Raw genomic sequence first — 17747 nt, forward strand, 5'->3', positions numbered from 1 at the left:
CCGAAACATTCACAACCAGGAACAGCCATCTGCAAAACTGCTCCGCTTCCCTATGGCCCGGCTGAGCCCAGTCTGCTTTCTGAGTAAGCAGCCCAGCAGAGAAACAGATCTCTGCTTTACTTTATTCATTTTCTTTTGAAGTATGATTAAGTGGAGGGGTTGTTCTGCAGATGGGTGCAGGGAGTTTTGCAGGTTGCCTGTGTGTGTGTGTGTGTGTGTGTGTGTGTGTGGCGGGGGATGTGGGGAACAGGCAGACAGATTCTGGAGACCTGGCTCTGCCACTGGGATGTAGCGTGACCTTGGGCAACTCATGTCACTGCTCTGTGCCTCGGTTTCCCCATCTGCAAAGTGGGGACAGTGCTGCTGCCCTCTTTTGTAAAGTGTTTCGAGATGTCTGGATGAAATGTGCTATGTAAGAGCTAGGGATTATTACTGGGTGTGTGAGATACACGTCAACACATTATCTGTAACTTCTTTGACCCCCTCTCCCCGTCACTTCTAAGACTTTGGCAACCACTTAACGAGGACCTCACAAGTGGCTCTTAATCCCCCATCCTATATTGAGCCCCACATGGGCACACTCCTACATCTCTTTAAAATCAACAGGGCCGGATCCTCAGCTGCTTTAATGGAGAGAAACTGACGAGACACCGGCTGGGAATCTGCCCCCTCCGTCTCTCCCCAGGATCCCTCATGAGTGCAGTGAGTCTGCTGGTGGGGAGTGCAAAGTGGGGCTGAATAAATTAACTATTCTGGTTGACAGATCTCGGCCAATCCAGGAGGGATTGCCAATATTCCCCATATTTGCCTCCGTGTTTTAAGAGTGATTAACATTGCAGGGGCCTTGGGCATTCATATGTCTCAGTCCTTCCTAGTGTCTGCCTGGGGAACATCATAGTCCAAACTCCTGAGGGCTGTTATACTTCAATCTCATTTTGGTTGTTGGGTGGTGGTGATGGGCTGTAAGATACAGGTCAGACTAGAAGATCTGGTGGTCCCTTCTGGTCTTCCCTTTATGACTCAGTGGTATTGTAACTGTTGGCCTATAAAATACTGTGCAGGCCTGCAGCTGAGAGGTGCCTCCCGCTCCCTGTTCTTGTCAATCAGTGTTCACGCTGCTCCTTCGGGAGAGATTTGCAAGGTGTGTGCATCTCAACAACACACTGAGCAGTTTCGCTCACCACCAGTGTAATCAATATCCCTCTAGGTAAGCTGACAGGTCCCTGCAAGGATTGACCAGCCTGATTTTCAAAGGCACAGAGCCCCGGCAAATGGGATGGGTTCTGACAGAACTCACCCCTCCTGAAAATCAAGCCCTGCTCTTTTCATTGCCGTCCTGAACCCCAAAATTTGCATCTCTGTTCCCAACATTCAGGGGTCTTTTGGTTCAAACAACGAGGGACCAGCCCCAGCACTGTAATGCAGATCCCAACTTCAGAAATGTTTTGGATCCAACATTTAGGTTCAGTCTAGCGGAAGCGAGGCACAAAGTTCTGATCCAAAATCCATGAAAAGTTTGGATTGGGTGTTTTTGAAAATTCATCCCATTATCACTCCAAGAGTAACCATTAAGTGTTTGTGCACTCATGGAGTTATTCTGGAATAGCTATTGGGACGTACATTCATACCCAATCTTAATCTGAATGAACTTTCAAGTGCAGACAAGCTGTCAGTTCTGTTCTAGATTGAGGCATGCCCAGAGTTTATAGGAGTGTTTGGATGTGGGATTTTGTTCAGGGTATATCTATTATTTAACGCTTTCCTAGAGCTCCACAGAAACTGATCCTGTGGGTTTTTTTCAGCAGCTGTTTCATCCCCTGGGTTTAATCATCTTAATAACAAATAGAATCGTGTTTACCTGAGCTCAGTGACACCGGTACAATTCCAGAGCAATTCCACCAACTTCAGCTGGAAGCAGCTTGATCTAGTGGTTAGAACAGACGCCTGGGAGTCAGGACTCTTGGGCTTACTTTTAGCTTTGGAGGAAACGTAATTTGGTGGTTACAACAGGGGCAGGAGGGTGACTGGGACCCAGGACTCTTGTGTTCTGTTCCCAGCTCTGCTACCAATTTGCTGTGTGACTTTGGATTAATTGCCCCACTTCTCTTGATGTCCACAGCTTATAAAGGAGGGATAACAATATCTTGGAAGTGTTGATTAATGGTCGGGCTTGTGAGGGGCGTTGGCCGCTTGGGAAGGGTGATCTACAGGCCCTACTTATTGGTATCTCATTGTGTATGTTCTGTGTCCCTCCGTAGGTGGAGAACAGCGATGACAGAGGACAGCAACTAGACTCTGCACCCTGAAATAGGCGATAAATTCTATTGCCCTATACCACGACAAAGCCAGCCTCCCTCAGGGTCTGTCAGCTGGAAGTACCCTGAAGGGCCAAGATGGCAGCTGCTGACCCCAGGGCTCACACAGAGAATGTGGCACTGGTGGAGCTGAGAAAAGAGGCTTTGGAGCCTCCAGTGCAGAAGGTGACCTGTGGCAGTGTCCAAGACAAGAAGCCAGAAGACCCTGATGCTACTCTGTCCTGGGACCAGTCCCAGCACTCTTCCATGAGTGAAGTGAGCACGGAGCCCACCACCCCATCCCGCAAGGCATCTGAGACAGAGAAGAGGCCAAGCCCCGAGGGGAGCCGCATGGGCCCCGAGCTGGGGCCTGCTGGAGAGGAGGAGGTTTTCCCCGGCTCTTCCCTTCTGCGGGAGGAGGAGGAAGGCAACAGGATGCCTGAGGTGGCCGCGCATGTTTTCATCCCCATCAATCCCCACTGTATCGAGAAGGCCCCTGGGTGCCGAGGCTCGGCAGGGGGCAAGGACTGGAAGAAGAAGCAGCAGCAGCTGGAGGAGGAGGCCATCGTGTGCTGTGAGAAGGAGAACGGCAACCCCGAGAAGCTGGCCTTCCTGACCCACGGCCCCCTGAGCTACCCCACGCACTACGATGAGCCAGCTGACTACGACGATGGCCAAACCAAGCCACTTTCCAAGAGGCTGCGGTGCCTCCAATGCCAGGACTGCAGCTCTGCAAACCTCAAGGCTGTGGCCTCCATGATCGGGGCCATGATCATCTTCCCCTGCTTCGTGTACGGGGCCTACGTCTTCCTACCCTTCGACGCCCCCCTGATGCCAACCATGAGTGCCCGGCTGGTCTACACCCTTCGCTGCGGAGTGTTTGGCACCTTCCCCATCATCCTAGGTGAGCGGAGCCGGGTGATTTGGTCCTCTCTCCTCGGGGGAGTGTTCTGGCTCTGAGAGGCAGACCGGCTGGCTCCAGGAATGGGGACTGACTCTTCAGAAGAGCTGACTGCTCGCCATTCCCACTGGAGTCAGCAGGGAGCTGTAGGGCGCTCAGCACCCCTGGAGAGTTGGCTCATGGCCTACCCAGGAGTGACTGACAGCCATTCCCATCTGATGGCTGCTTGGGGGCTGACATGAAACAAGTTGGGTGGGTCTCAGCCCAGTGTCGAGTGACCACATTCCCCAAACTACCAATGTGACCATCACTAACCAGCCCCCTGGCTGGGAGGCTCAGCTGAGAGGCCAAGAACTGACTGGGCCATGCACTCCTTCTGTGCAGGTCATCAGGCTGAGTGTGAGAGGGAGGAAGGAGGATGGGATGGATCACGTGATGATTCCCTGTTTCGTTCATTCCCTCTGAAGCACCTGGCATTGGCCACTGTTGGAAGACAGGATATTGGGCTAGGTGGACCTTTGGTCTGACCCAGTGTGGCCGATCTTATGTTCTTAAGATCCAGTGGTTAGCTTGCTATCTGGTACTCTAAGTTCAATTCCCTGCCCTGTGTGACTCAGGCAAGTCACTGCTCTTGCTGTGCCTCAGTTTCCCACCTACACAAGGGGGATAACAGCACTGCCCTGCCTCACATGGGAGGGCTGTGAAAAGAAATACATCAAAGACGGCAGGGCACCCTTTGCTAGCCCTACACTAAGAACAGGTTTACACTTAAAAGTTAGGTCTAGCTACATCACCTACGTGTGATTCTTTCACACCCCTGTGCAGCGTAGTTACACCGACCTAGTCACCAGGATAGATGCTGCTCGGTCGACAGAGGAATTCTTCCATCAACTGAGCTCCTGCCTCTCAGAGAGGTGGATTAACTACCATGATGGAGAAACTCCTTCCATCGGCATCTACATTATGGAGCTACAGCGGCATGGCTGTGTCACTGTCACGTCTAGAGTGTTCACAAAGCCTAGCACTCCCCAGCGGTAGCTTTGCCGTCAGTCCTGGTCTCCACCCATTGCTCCTTGCATCCATCCAGAGAGCCCTGTCCCCCACTCAGTTCTCTCTCTCCAATCCCCCCAGGTCTGATCGTGTACGGGGTCTCCCGCCTCTGCTTCTCGTCGGTGCAGCCCTTCGGGGAGCTGCGCAGGGAGGTGGAGATCCACCGCAGCTACGTTTCCCAGTCCGTCTACCTCTTCATCCTCTACTTCTTCAACATTGCTGTGCTGGCCACCTACCTCCCTCAGGAAGCCCTGAAACTCATCCCATTGCTCACGGGGCTGTTCGCCATCTCACGGTAAGCTCGCTCCCCTCCCGCATGGTGTAAGACCCCTCCCCAGGCTACATTTAAATGGACCACGAGCTGAGAGCAATGAGTCTAAGCCCAGAGCAGAGCTAGGATCACGACGGGGAGCTGGGTTCTTTGGTCCTTTAATGTCATGCTGGGGAAACATATTGGCATGCCTGGAGTTCGCTCCTTCATCCAGGGGACAGGAGAGCTTGGGTCCCATCAATATTTAGCCAGGACTCGGAGATTAATACTGCTCCTCCCCCACTCATTTGGAAAGCACCAGGGGTCTTTAAAGACCACTGGAAATCCAGCATAATGGTTTTAAGTCTCATCCAAAGATGGCGCGTCCAACGGCACAGCGCCTCCTAGTGCTGGGGGATTGGAGTCCATGCTGACTCAGAGGGGAGCGCGCCCCCCTACTGGGTCACTCCCTCTGCTCACTGCAGGATAGCCCCACGCTAGGGAATAAGGGTCAGCACTGCGCCCCTTAGCTTCACGCTGGGGTGCTGGAGTCACCCGCACTCAGAGGGAAGAGTGTCACCGATTCCGTCACCCACCCAATTCCTTAGAAGCACACTGCAGCTGTGGGATCAGTACCAGGGCTTAATTTGGGCCAAGGCTTGCTAGGGCTGATCCCCAGCCCCTCTGGGCCTGGCAGTTCACAACCCCGGCACCTCTGGGCGTGGCAGTTCACAGCCCTGGCACCTCTGGGCTTGCTGCATCCGTTATGAATGTAAAAAATTTGCTTGAGCTCAGCCCCTAAATCAGGGGTTCTCAAAGTTTTGTGCTGGTGACTCCTTTCAATAGCAAGCCTCTGAGTGCGGCTCCCCTTATACATTAAAAACACTTTAAAATATATTTAATACCATTATAAATGCTGGAGGCAAAGTGGGGTTTGGGGTGGAGGCTGACAGCTCGTGACCCCCCAGGTAATAACCTTGTGACCTCCTGAGGGGTCCCGACCCCCAGTTTGAGAACCTCTGGCCTAAGTCCCGGCACCTCTTTTGTTAAAGTTAAGCACTGATCCCAAGGAGAGTTTCCCTCACTGAGGCACTGGTTTCCCCTAGTGCCACGCTGGCGTCCATACTGACGCGAAGGGAAGAGCACCTCTTAGTGAATGGGCCACCATACTCCCTGCAGCACCCTGGCTTTCCCTGGAGGCCATCCATCCTGCCAGCTTTGACTCTGGGCAGCTGTGGGATGGCTTCCCATGAGTGGCACAAAGCCAAGACTCGGAGCATTAAACCAGCAACGTGGTCCCAAATCCTCCAAGGTCCACCAGCCCTGCCCCCGGGCAGAGTACTCCTTGGGCACCCGGGCCTTGTCTCCTGACACTCCCACCCGCTGCCTCTTCTCTTCCCCAGGCTGCTGTACTGGCTGGCTTACGCCATGGGTCGCTCTTTCCGCGGCTTCGGCTTCGGCCTGACCTTCCTGCCCCTGCTGACCATGCTCCTGTGGAACCTCTACAGCATGTTCATCCTGGAGCCCGAGAACATGTTCGCCACTGCCGCCAACGGCAAGCAGGACACGCCGTCGGAGAAGCAGAGTCGGGCCGCAGCGCCCAAGCCGAGATACTGGGGGTAAAGGATGGGACAAGGGGCTCGGATGCTTGGCAGCAGGGAGATGGATTTGATGGCGATGAACAGAGCCTGGATGGGGGGCTCATCCGGGGCACCCAGATTTCAGTGCGAGTGCTCCAATGCCCAATGGGCTGGTTTGCAGAAGCGCTGAGCAACCCCCAACTCCAGCCCCACCTGGCGCAGGCTCTGAATCCCAAGCCTTAAGTGCTGAAGTTAGTGGCCAAATACAGACCTGTCCATGCATGAAAAACATGGGCCTAACAGCGCCTCCTACTGGAATCAATCAAGCAATTTAATTCCACCAGCTAACCTGATCAGCTGGCTTCAAAGGGTTAATTCAGTCCTCCCTTTAACTTGATCCAGATCTCAACTAGCTATTTATATTCCAGTCGGCCTTTCTTCTGACCACTCTAAAGCAGGTGCTCTTGGATAATTAGAGCATGGAGCAACAGGCCCCACTAAGGAGCCTGCGAATTTCAAGGAGAAGAAAGATCCTTGCTCATAAAAGAGGACTTCACTGATAAGCCTCATTAACTGCACTGATAAAGGCAGTGAGATTAGGCTCTTAGCTCAGTCGGAGCCAGGCTAACAGGCTAGGGGGATGTCTGTATGTGCTGCGCAGGTGAAGACGTTCTATGCGGGTGGGAGAGAGATCTCAGTCGGCATGAAAACCCCACCTCTGTGAGTGGCAGAATCTATGGCAGCGGGAGAAGCTCTCCCGGGGACATGGTGCTGTCTGCATGGACAGGGGGCAGTATAATTGTTGCTCAGGGAGTGTGGATTTTTCACACCCTGAGCGAGGTAGTTATCCCAACACAGGTTGGTCATGTAGAACTGGCCTAACTCTGAGTGTCACAGCTAAATTCAGGGTGGAACAGATTATTTACTTGACATATTTCAAGGGACCATTCGAGGTGAAGGGGCCTGTTCACACCCCTCCAGTCCTAGGGAGGAAAGGAATGGAGGGGAAGGAGTTATTAGTGGGTTTCAGCTTGTTCGCATGATCCATAAATCCAGCGTCTCTCTTCAGCCCATGATTTTTATTGTCTAGCAAAGTCAACAGGCCACGTCTCCTTGAATGGTCCCTTGAAATATGCATTAACTACTTCTGTTCCACCTTGTATGAGCTGTGACACTGGGGTCCTCAGACCTGAAGAAATCTGTGCAGCTGGGAAGCTGGTGTCTCTCACCAGCAGAAGTTGGTCCAATACAAGATATTGCCTCGCGCACTTTGGGCTGGTCTACACTGGCGGGGGGTGTTTCGAAGTAAGATACGCAACTTCAGCTATGCAAATAGCATAGCTGAAGTCGAAGTATCTTAGTTTGACTTACCTGGCCGTCCTCACAGCGGCGAGTCCCCTGCTGCGGCGCCCCCGTCGACTGCACTTACACCTTCTGCCGAGGTGCAGTACGGGTGTCGATTAGCAGATCGATTTAGCGCATCCAGAGAAGACACGATAAATCGATCCCCAATACATCGAACACTACCCGCCGATCCTATAGACGTACCCTTTGTCTCTCTAGACTGGAATAAGCAGCCAGCGTTTTCACCCATTTTCCGGGGTGGGACTGGGTTTGACTCATCCTTTTCAACTGGAACATGTGCAGCACCAAGGGCTCTTAGGCCAGACTGATGTATGGGCTTCCGGATTGTGTATTGATTTTGACGGGGTGCGGCCGTCTCTGAGGCTAACAGCTGGGGCTATTCTCCTTTTGGTTGTGAAACACTACAAGGCAAACAGTGGGTGGAGGGCACAGGGGACATGCGGAATCAGTAAACAGCTTCCCCGGGCAAGTAGAAGAACAAGTTTCATCAGTGGGTGGATCAGGATTGATTGGTATCGGGTCACTTTCTTTTACTTAACCCCGGGCTGGAGTGGGCATTACTTAAAGTCTTTTGCAACCATCATGCTGGGCCTAGTCCATCCTGCTAGACTCCTCCCTACCCTGGGGAACAGGGTGAACTGTTTATTGTCTTTGCAGTTGTCTCAGAACTCCCCTAGTGGTTTCTGAAAATGTGAATCCACCCATGTTTTGTTTGCGTGCATATACATTCTTTCTTTTAACCTCTGCAGCGCTAGGGCCAAATTAGCCAGTGGGGACGTGGTGAAGTCTGCATCACTTGAAGTCTTTAAATCAGGACTGGATAGCTGAGACAGAGATACTCTAGCTCGACCAGAAGCTATGGGGTTGCTGCAGGAAGCACCTGATGATGTTTTCAGGCCTGGGTTATACAGGAGGTCAGGGAGGCAGTGTGGTCTAGTGGACTGCACTGGGACTCAGGAGATCTGGGTCCTACTCCTGCCTCTGTCACGGGCCTGTTGGGTGATCTTGGGCCAGTCGCGCCCCCACTCTATGCCTCAGTTTCCCCATCTGTAAAATGGGGATCATGCTCCTGACCTCTTTTGTAAAGCATTTTGAGATTGGCTGATGTACAGGGCCATAGAAAAGCTAGGGATTATTATTAATATAGTTCTGTCTTTAAAAGTCTACAATTGACATCCTGGCACCTCCCAGGCAGCCAGGCCTCCATTAGCCATCACCCTCCTTCCAAAAAACTCATTTGCAGAGAGCAGCACTGGGGGGGAGGGCTGTGTGTAAGGAAAAGGAGGCTTGGACTACACAGTTTTGCAGCATGTGGCCCCTGACCAAGCAAAGCATCTATGCACAGTCCCTTGTGCTGGCTATCCTTACTTCTGTCAGGAGTGATGTACCCTGGGGACTGTGACAGGGACTGCTGCCAGCTAGGAGACAGGGAATTTGGGGGGGTTCAATTCTACTTGTTACCTTCCAGTTTTACTCTTCACATCAGGCAACGTTTTCTGTTTCTAAATAGATTTTTTAATGTGATGGCTGTTGTGTTGTTTCGGGGTGGGGGGAAGAGTTATGGGGTTTTTTTGTTTGGTTTGTGTTTTTTCGGTTTTGGTAGCCACTTTTGCTAAATACAGTGCAAGGTGTAAACCAGATCCATGTCCGAGTACTCAGCGTTCAGTACGATTTTATCTTTATGTGCAAAGTGCGTGAATAAAACCTTTCCCATGGGTTTCCCATCCCTCCTTGTTTTGCCCTTTACGCTAGTTATGGCTTAGCAAAGAACATTACATAAGATTTTGAAGAATGCCTACTGATTTGGCTGTCCACCTTGAAACACCATAAAGGGGTTATGTTCACAGCACATACACAGAAAAGTTACACAGAAACATAAAGTACTCTTGCTGGAAGGTTGCAATGTAACATAACTTTATGTCTTAGAATTCAGAACAATAACACACAAAAACAGAGAGAGAGAGAAAACAGGCTGCTCCTTAAGGCAGTGAGGAACAGTTCACCGCACCTTGCTTTAAGCCGGTTCTTTACCAGCTCCTCTGCTCAAATGCTTCACTCAAGACTCCTCTAGCCTGCAAGCAAACCCAGGAAAACCCTTTCACTTAAAGTGATAGTTTGTAATTTCAGCACTGTTTTCAACACACCACAAAAGGGACCTAATTTTCAGAGGGCACGTGCTCAGCGTCGGTCTTAAAAAACAAACAAACAGAATGCTTTGGTGATTTTTGGTAAGAGATGAGGTTGGGTCAAAAATTCTTATCTGATTGGAGGGGGAAGTAGGTGGATGGGTCTTGGAAAAGTAAGTTGGAGAAGCTGGATGGAAATCAGAGAAGCAGAGGGAGTGGTTGTATTCAGGGCCAATGAGGAGGGGTGAAGTGAATCCAGAGTTTTGAAAGACAGGAAATCTCATTCTAAACTGGAGCAAGCGCTGAACAGGAAGCCAAGGCAGATCAATGGAGGATGGTGATGAAACGGCCCAACTTCCTGCAATGACGGGGCATGCCAGTCGCAGCACGACGAAGCAGGGATTGAAGGCTATTCAAGTCGGATTGCAATAAGTGAGACGAGAAGTGATTATGCCACAAATGAGACAGGTCTGGATTCTGGTAACATTCCAAACACCACAGGCAGCAGAGAGAGCGTGAGAAGAGGCCAGAAGCGTAGGGTTGGAGGTGAACTCCCTGTATGGCTGGAGCTGGAGCAGATAAGGAAGGTGACAATGGAATCAGAGATCTAGGACAAAGTGGAGTTGCATCTATGGAGAATGCAATAGACAGACCACGTCTGGTGTGGGAGACAAGTGTTATTCTTTGGGGCAGGGACCGGTCTTTGGCTCAGTTTGTACGGAGCACCATGGGCTCTTGCTCCATGATGGCTCCTGAGATATTACTGCAATAAATAATAATAACACCAAGAGACGTGTGGGTGGCGAATCCTCCTCTGAGGTGACCCTGCATTTTCCAAAACTGAAAGGCAGCCCAGAGATGGAAAACACCTGTTTGGACCCAGCTAGCCCATCGCCCAGCCCAGAGTAGTACATCCGCCAGTCCTGAGTGTCCTATGCAATGTTCCCCCAGTGCCCTTTGGAGGCAATTCCATGCCCTAAGAGGCCTCACCGTGGAGATGTTTTTCCTCATCAGGCGGTTAAGTCAGAGGACTAGGACTCAGGCAGTGGAGGTTCACTCCTGGTTCTGCTGACTGTTACAGCCTTCCTGTCTGACCTTGGGTAAGTCACTTCCCCACTGTGGGCCTCAGTTTCCCCAGCCTTTGTCTTGTCTATTTAGGCTGTGGGTTTTTTGAGACAGGGGCTCCCTCTCACTGTGTGTACGTACAGTTCCCAGCACAATGCACCCACGATCTCAGTTGTAAACCTTAAGCACTACAGTAACATACAAAATAATCATGACAATCCATTCCTTTTCTTAACTCCGTTTTCCCCTTGCTTACACCCTCATGGATCCCCCAACCAACCTCCATCCTCTGTGTTTACCCACTTCACGCCCTTGCCAGCAGTTCTCCCATCTCCCGGGGTTAAAAGCTTAGACGAGGAATAATTCTGAGCGAGCCCAAACAACTGCAAAATTCCTGTTGAACTGGCTGGGGCCTGTTTTTGACCTAGTGACTCTTGATCTGTGATGCGGCTCAGCTTCCGTTCCCGTAACTGGTTAGATCTGGGTGAGCCAAGCAACACAGAAGAAACTGTGTGTGTGTGTGTGCGCGCTCATGCGCATGCCTGTGTGTGTGCACGGTACTCCCTTGGTTGGGTGTGTCAAGAGGATTGTATGGACCACTCAGGGTTCCTCATCCCTTTTTTCCTGGAACTCCTGCCATTTCTGTCTATCTTCAGTACTTCTGTGGCCCACATCCCTGGAATATCTGAGCACCTCGCCATCTTCAATGTAGTTATCCTCACAACACAGGGCAGTGCTATTGCCCTCCTGTTATAGATGGGGAAACTGAGGCACAGAGCGGTTAAGTGACTCACCCAAGGTCCTAGAGCAGGAAGTCAATGGCAGACCCGAACTCTCCCAACTCCCAGACCCGCATATTAACCACCAGCCCATCCTTCCTCATCACAGCCTCTACCCCTGAGGGCTGGCTGTTTCTCAACATGTCTCTTATTTACTCATCAGGCCCTAGTGCCAGCATGGACGAGAGCTAGAAAATAAGGAAGAAGCTGGGGGAGCAAGAGGGGAACTGCCCCTCCTTTGGCTTGGGTTAAAAGTACCATTAGCTTAACACCGTGCGGGAGGTTTTCGGGGGGTTTCTATTTATGCAGCACCGCAGGCATCGGTGGTGCTTTCCAGGCATATGAGAAAGCAGGGGCTGAGATTCTGATCTCAGGGCTTGTGTATGCTTGAAACACGACAATGGCGCTGCTGCAGCACGTACCTACCCTATGCCAACAGGAGGGGTTCCTGCATCAACCTAGCGTGGTCGGCACAGAGACATGTGCCAGCTTCACTATGTTACAGAGCCACGGAATTAAACTGATCTAATTTTCTAGCATAATCCATTGTAAAGCCAGTCACTGACTTCAGTGGAGTTACTCACCAGTGTAACAGATCCGAATCTGGTCCTACGGTCACGGATTAAAAAGGAGTGACTCCAGTTTTACACCATCATAACTGAGATCAGTGTGGCCCTGGCTCCACTGATTAAGTGGGATGACTAGAGTTACCTTCAGTGTAAGAGAGATCAGAGATGAGGCATGCATCTGATGAAGTGGGTTTTAGCCCACAAAAGCTGATGCTCAAATAAATGTGTTAGTCTCTAAAGTGCCACAAGGCCTCCTCCTCCTTTTTGGTGATACAGACGAACACGGCTGCCCCTCTGAAAAGAGATCAGAGTCTGGCCCTGACTCTTAGGTGGCCTGCCTGCAGATTTACACCAGCATCACACAGCAGCGTGCCCTCGCGCCACTAATTAAATGGAGTCAATCCAGATTGACACCAGCCTAACTGAGCTCAGTGTGGCCCTGACTTTATTGATTAAGTGGAGTGACTCCAGATTGACACCAGCCTGAGTTCAGAGTCTGGCCTGTGGGTGTGAACGCACCTTTGCCCCCCGCTCCGCCGCCGCCCTTCCAAACCGATCAACCCACTAGCCCGGCTCCGACTCCTGCTCCGGCTCCACCCGCGCCCGGGGCTGCGGCCCGGCCACTAACAATCCCCTCCCCGGCCCTGCCCCGCGAGCCGCTGCCGGGCCATGGCCGCCGAGCGCGGGCCCTGCCGCAGGAAGCCGTGTCCGCTCCGCAGCGCTCCCCGGAAGGCGGCCGGGCAGGGCCGGAGCCCCGGCCCCTGCGGTAAGGAGCCGCCGCGGGGCGAGGGGCGGGCGCCGGCGGGCAGCGCCCCCGGGACAACTCCCGCAGGCGGGCTGCGGAGCCAGGGGCCACCCGCGGGGGCTCGTCCCCTCCCAGGGTCCCGATCCCTCCCCTGCCAGCCCCACCGACCCTGCTCCCTCCCCTGCCAGCCCCACCGACCCTGCTCCCACCCTTGCCAGCCCCACCGACCCTGCTCCCACCCCTGCCAGCCCCAGGGACCCTCCCCGCCAGCCCCAGGGACCCTGCTCCCACCCCTGCCAGCCCCAGGGACCCCCCGCCGCCAGCCCCAGGGACCCTGCTCCCACCCCTGCCAGCCCCAGGGACCCTCCCCGCCAGCCCCAGGGACCCTGCTCCCACCCCTGCCACTCCCAGGGACCCTCCCCGCCAGCCCCACCGACCCTGCTCCCACCCCTGCCAGCCCCAGGGATCCCCCGCCGCCAGCCCCACTGACCTTGCTCCCACCCCTGCCAGCCCCAGGGACCCCCCCCCACCAGCCCCACTGACCCTGCTCCCACCTCTGTCTGCCACAGGGACCCCCCCCGGCCAGCCCCACTGACCCTGCTCCCACGTCTGCCAGCCTCAGGGATCCCCCCTGCCAGCCCCATCGACCCTGTTCCCACCTCTGCCTGCCCCAGGGACGACCCCCCCTGCCAGCCCCACTGACCCTGCTCCCACCCCTGCCAGCCCCAAGGGACCCTACTCCCGTCTCCTGCCTGTCCCACCCCTAGGCACCCTGCCTCCACTCCTGCCTGCCCTAGGGGACCTGCCTGCTAGACCCCAAGAACCCAGCAACCCTGCTCCCAGCTCTGCCAGCCCCAGAGACACCGGTGGGTTGGTCCCACCCCTGCCTGCCCCAGCAACCCTGGTCGCACCTACACCAGCATTGGGGACTCCTCTGCCAGTCCCAAGGACCCTGGACCCACCTCCTCCCCCTGCAAGACCCAGTGACTCCCCTGCCAGCCTCAGAGGACCCTGCTGTCACCCTTTCCTCCCCTGCCAACCCCAGGGGCCCTGCCCCATCCCAGCCCCAGGGACCCCCACAGACCCAGCAATCTTGGTCCCACCTCTGCCAGCTGAAGAGGGGACCTTTGTCCTGTGCCTGCCATCGATAGGAGATCCGCTCTGCTAGCACCAGGGAACTTTCCTCCCCTGCCTGCCAGCCCCAGGGACCCTTGTCCCATCCCTTCCAGCTCCAGGGAATCCCCCTGCCAGTCCCAGGGACCCTCCTCCAGGGGACCCTCTGGGCCCATCCCATCCCTGCCAGCCTCAGGGGATCCCCCTGGCAGTCCCAGGGACCCTCATCCCATTCCTGCCAGCCCCAGGCGACCTTCTTCCTAAGACCTCTCCCATCCATACCAAATACACTCAGAGTCAGACCTTTGATTTCAGCAGTGGAAGGTTCTTCCCTGTGATGAAACTGACACTTCCTGTCCTAAGGGGAAGGGGGTTGCCAGGTTGGGGCCTGGTTGTGTGTGTTGTGGGGGAGAGGATGGATTTGTGTGCTGCAATGCCTGTGATCCAAACTGAAAGGTGTTGGGGAGGCTATTTTCTTTGTCCCCACTTGTGTTAATTGTTTTTCTTGCTCGGTCAGTTCTGCTTGTAGATTACACATCCCAAATGCCCATCAGTCACACCCCTTCTGAGACCACCGTGTGTGCACCCCCTGAATTTGGCCTAGAGGCGCACAGGGGAGGGGAGCACCCACTTAATGGGCTGTGTTTTAGCCTCTGTGTTGAGGTGGAGCTGGAGAGGGGAGGTCACTGAGGGTGGAGGGAGGAGACGGGTAGGGGTGCATGGAGCAGGCCTTCTCTCACACTGGGAGTAGTGAGTGAGTAACAGCGCTAATTGTTTCAAGGGCTATGGGGAAAATGTATTCAGCTGCATTGCTCTGGCTGGGGCTTGGGTCAATATTGACCTAGGCCTCTGTCTGTTTGCCGGCTGTTATTCCCATGGCAGCAAGGATCCAATCCAAAGGCCATGAAAATCACTGGAAAGGCTCCCCCAGGGACCCCAGCGGGCTTTGGATCCAGCCCTGAGGGTGGCACTGAAGATCCTTGTGCTCCGGGGGTAGTCAAAGAGGCCCAGCCCCTGACAGGATTGGGCCTGTAATAAAATAGAGATGGTATATGCCCTATGGGCCTGATTTTCAGAAGGCACTCAGCCCCCGCCCCCCCGCCCCGTGAAGTCCACAGGAGCTGGGAGCGCCCAGCGTCCCTAGAAATCAGGGCCTAGGTCACAAACAAACATAAAACGTAAAAACAAAAAAGCTCCTGTTTATGCCTTTCATGCAGAGATTTCAAATGTTAATGAACAAAGCCTCCCCTCCCAGGGCTAGGTCAATACTCTCCCCATTGTACCGAGGGGGAAACTGAGGCATGAGGGAAGCGGTTTACCCAAGGCCATACAGCAAGTCAGTGGCAGAGCTGCCAGCAGAACCCAGGTGTCCTACCTCTCAGTCCCCACTGCTCTGCTGAGGAGGGACTTGCCCACACATGGAGTTACTTGGGAATAGCTGTTTGCACTTTAAATTCACGCCCTACTTTAATCTGAATTAACTAAGCCCTAAATCCCTTTACAGAGAGACTAGAGCCTGAGCCCCAGGCCCCACTGCTCTGATTAGTATATCCCGCTCCTTCCCAGGGGCAGGAATAGAATCCAAGAGTCCCGCTTCCCCGTCCCATGCTGTAACCACTAGACCCCACTCCCTGTAGTGACAGGAACAGAACTCGGTTCACAAGTTTTTTGAGGCAGGAACTGTCTTTTTGTTCTGTGTCTGTGCAGTGCCTAGCACCATGGGGCAGGGGCCTTTAGACAGTACTGCAACACAAATAACCACACAGGTGTCCTAACGTCTAGCGCCCCCTTTCTCTAACCACTAATCCACCCTGATTCTCAGAGGTTGGGATACCCGCAGGTCCTGTCTCCCTTTGCCCCCCTGCCAGGCAAGGAACCCAGGAGTCCTGACTTTAACCTCCTTGTCTCTCCCCGGAGCAGCTGCTGCTCCCTCCCCTTCCTCTCTAGGTGGGGGTCTTTAATAGGTTAGTGTCCCTTTGACCCGAGGCTTGGGCCTGAGAAAAATAAACATGCTTGCCCGACTGAAACGAGACAGGTGGGTACTTCTCACTTAGCAGCCCCCACATTGATTTCTTAAGGACCCTTGGTATTCTCTGTCTCCCTCTTTGTTTCCCCCCAGCAGCCTCCTTTGATTTCACGCCACACAGTCAGACAGAATAATAGTAAGCAGGTAAACTGAAGTCCACATGATGCTTATAAAAAATAATGCATCTCCCTCATTTTCCAATGCCGGTCTCTCCCTCTCCCTAGATATCAGGCTGGCCCCATCCCAGCAGCTAGTGGGGCACTGGGCCTCCATTAACTTGGTTTCCAGTGTCGCCTCCCAGCTGCCCCCCCAAGAAAGCATGGAGTCCTCCCAGGAGGACATTGCAGAAGCCAGACCGACAGCTGCCCACCTGGAGCAGATCCTACCCCCGGAGGTGCCTTCAGCTGAGACCTTTAGCTGCGACCCAGCACCCTGCCCTCACCCATCCCTGGAGCACCAGGCAGGCCAGCTGGGAATGCTGTCCGGGGAGTATCTGCAGATGTGTTTAAGCAGCATGGGAGAGTCGTCTTTGCACAGCAACCTGGCATCTGCCTTGCTACCTGCAGTACCTTCCTCAGACGTTCCTTTGCTAGCAGCCAGCACACCCCCATCGCCTGGGGCCTCCTGCATGGGTGAGTCGTATCATGCCAGTTTGGACATCCTAGGCTCTGCTTCCCCATACATTCAGCCCAACCTTGCAGTTCAAGAAGCCTAATCCCCGGGTTAGTCTTTAAGGCTACTGTCTGAGGCTGCAGGTTGCCTGAAATGCTAGCTGTAGAAGAGATGAAAACTGCTCCCAGAATCGGTTGTTAACTCTGAAACTTACTGACTGAAAAACTCATACATTGGCCTTGTTAGCTAGTCTGGCATAGGGCGAGGAGTCTGATTACAGCACGGCCACTCCTTCCTCCCCCCGCCTGACAATGTTAGAGGTGTTTAGAGGGATGCAATGTAGCTGGAACTCGACAGAGGTAGGTTTTGTTCCTCGCTTTTCCGCTGGTGGGCTAAGTGACCTTTAGGGCCCTCTTTGTGCTGGTTTCCCCATTACGCAGATGGGGCTAATGATCCCGACTCTCTTTTGTAAGAGGTTTTGAGCTCTAGGAATGGAAAGCGCTAGATAAAAGCGAGGGGCAGTTACTAAACAGACCTGGTTGCCATTCTTTCAGAAACCAACGTGGCAGTGGATCCCGAGACTGGGGAGTGGGCACTGGCCTAACCCTGTCCATCCTGCTCCTTTTCAGAGGACTGATCTCTTCCTGTGGCCGGCCGCACCTCAGATCCGCTTCTCTTCTCCCTGCTGCCACGTCCTTCCGAGCTGGAGTAGCGACCCTCTGTTCAGCGTCCCAGCGATACTCCCTAGATCAGGGGTCTCAAACTCAAATCACCACAAGGGCCACTTGTGGACTAGCACATTGGCCCAAGGGCCGCATCACTGATGCCTTTTCATATAAAGATACAAAAGCCCCCGCTCTGCCCTGGCCCTGCCCCCACTCTATCCCTTCCATGAGGCCCCGCCCCTGCCCTGCCTCTTCCCCAAGGTCCCCACCCCATCTCCTCCCCTTCCCTGCCCCTATTCCAACCCCTTCCCCAAATCCCTGCCCCTGCCCCCGCCCCACCTCCTCCCCCTTCTCTCCTGGAAAGCGCTAAGGAAGCACCTGGCAGTAGGCAGAGGAGTGGGGATGCAGCAAGCTGCAGCAAATAACCCCGGGGCCGTGTGATTGAGACCTCTGCCCCTAATGGGGGACATTAACCGCTTTCCTGTTAATCTGCTCCAGGGGGCAGTATTTAGAATGGCAGAGAATAAACCCAACACCAAAAAACACAAGACCAAAGCTAGAGGATCCCACAGCAGAACCCCCTAGAGCCAGCGTACCCCAAACACTG

At 53.8% G+C, this 17747-nt stretch overlaps 1 protein-coding gene across 1 annotated transcript; it reads left to right on the forward strand.

Moving 5' to 3' along the window:
- TMEM79 (transmembrane protein 79) lies at window positions 1-7361 on the forward strand. Its single transcript, XM_030542128.1, has 4 exons — window positions 1-83; window positions 2259-3198; window positions 4327-4540; window positions 5899-7361. The coding sequence occupies exons 2-4, from the start codon at window positions 2394-2396 to the stop codon at window positions 6116-6118; spliced, it is 1239 nt and encodes a 412-aa protein (XP_030397988.1). The 5' UTR covers window positions 1-83; window positions 2259-2393; the 3' UTR covers window positions 6119-7361.
- Window positions 7362-17747: the final 10386 nt, after the last annotated feature.

This window comes from Gopherus evgoodei, chromosome 24, assembly GCF_007399415.2.
Source record: "Gopherus evgoodei ecotype Sinaloan lineage chromosome 24, rGopEvg1_v1.p, whole genome shotgun sequence".
NCBI lineage: Eukaryota > Metazoa > Chordata > Testudines > Testudinidae > Gopherus > Gopherus evgoodei.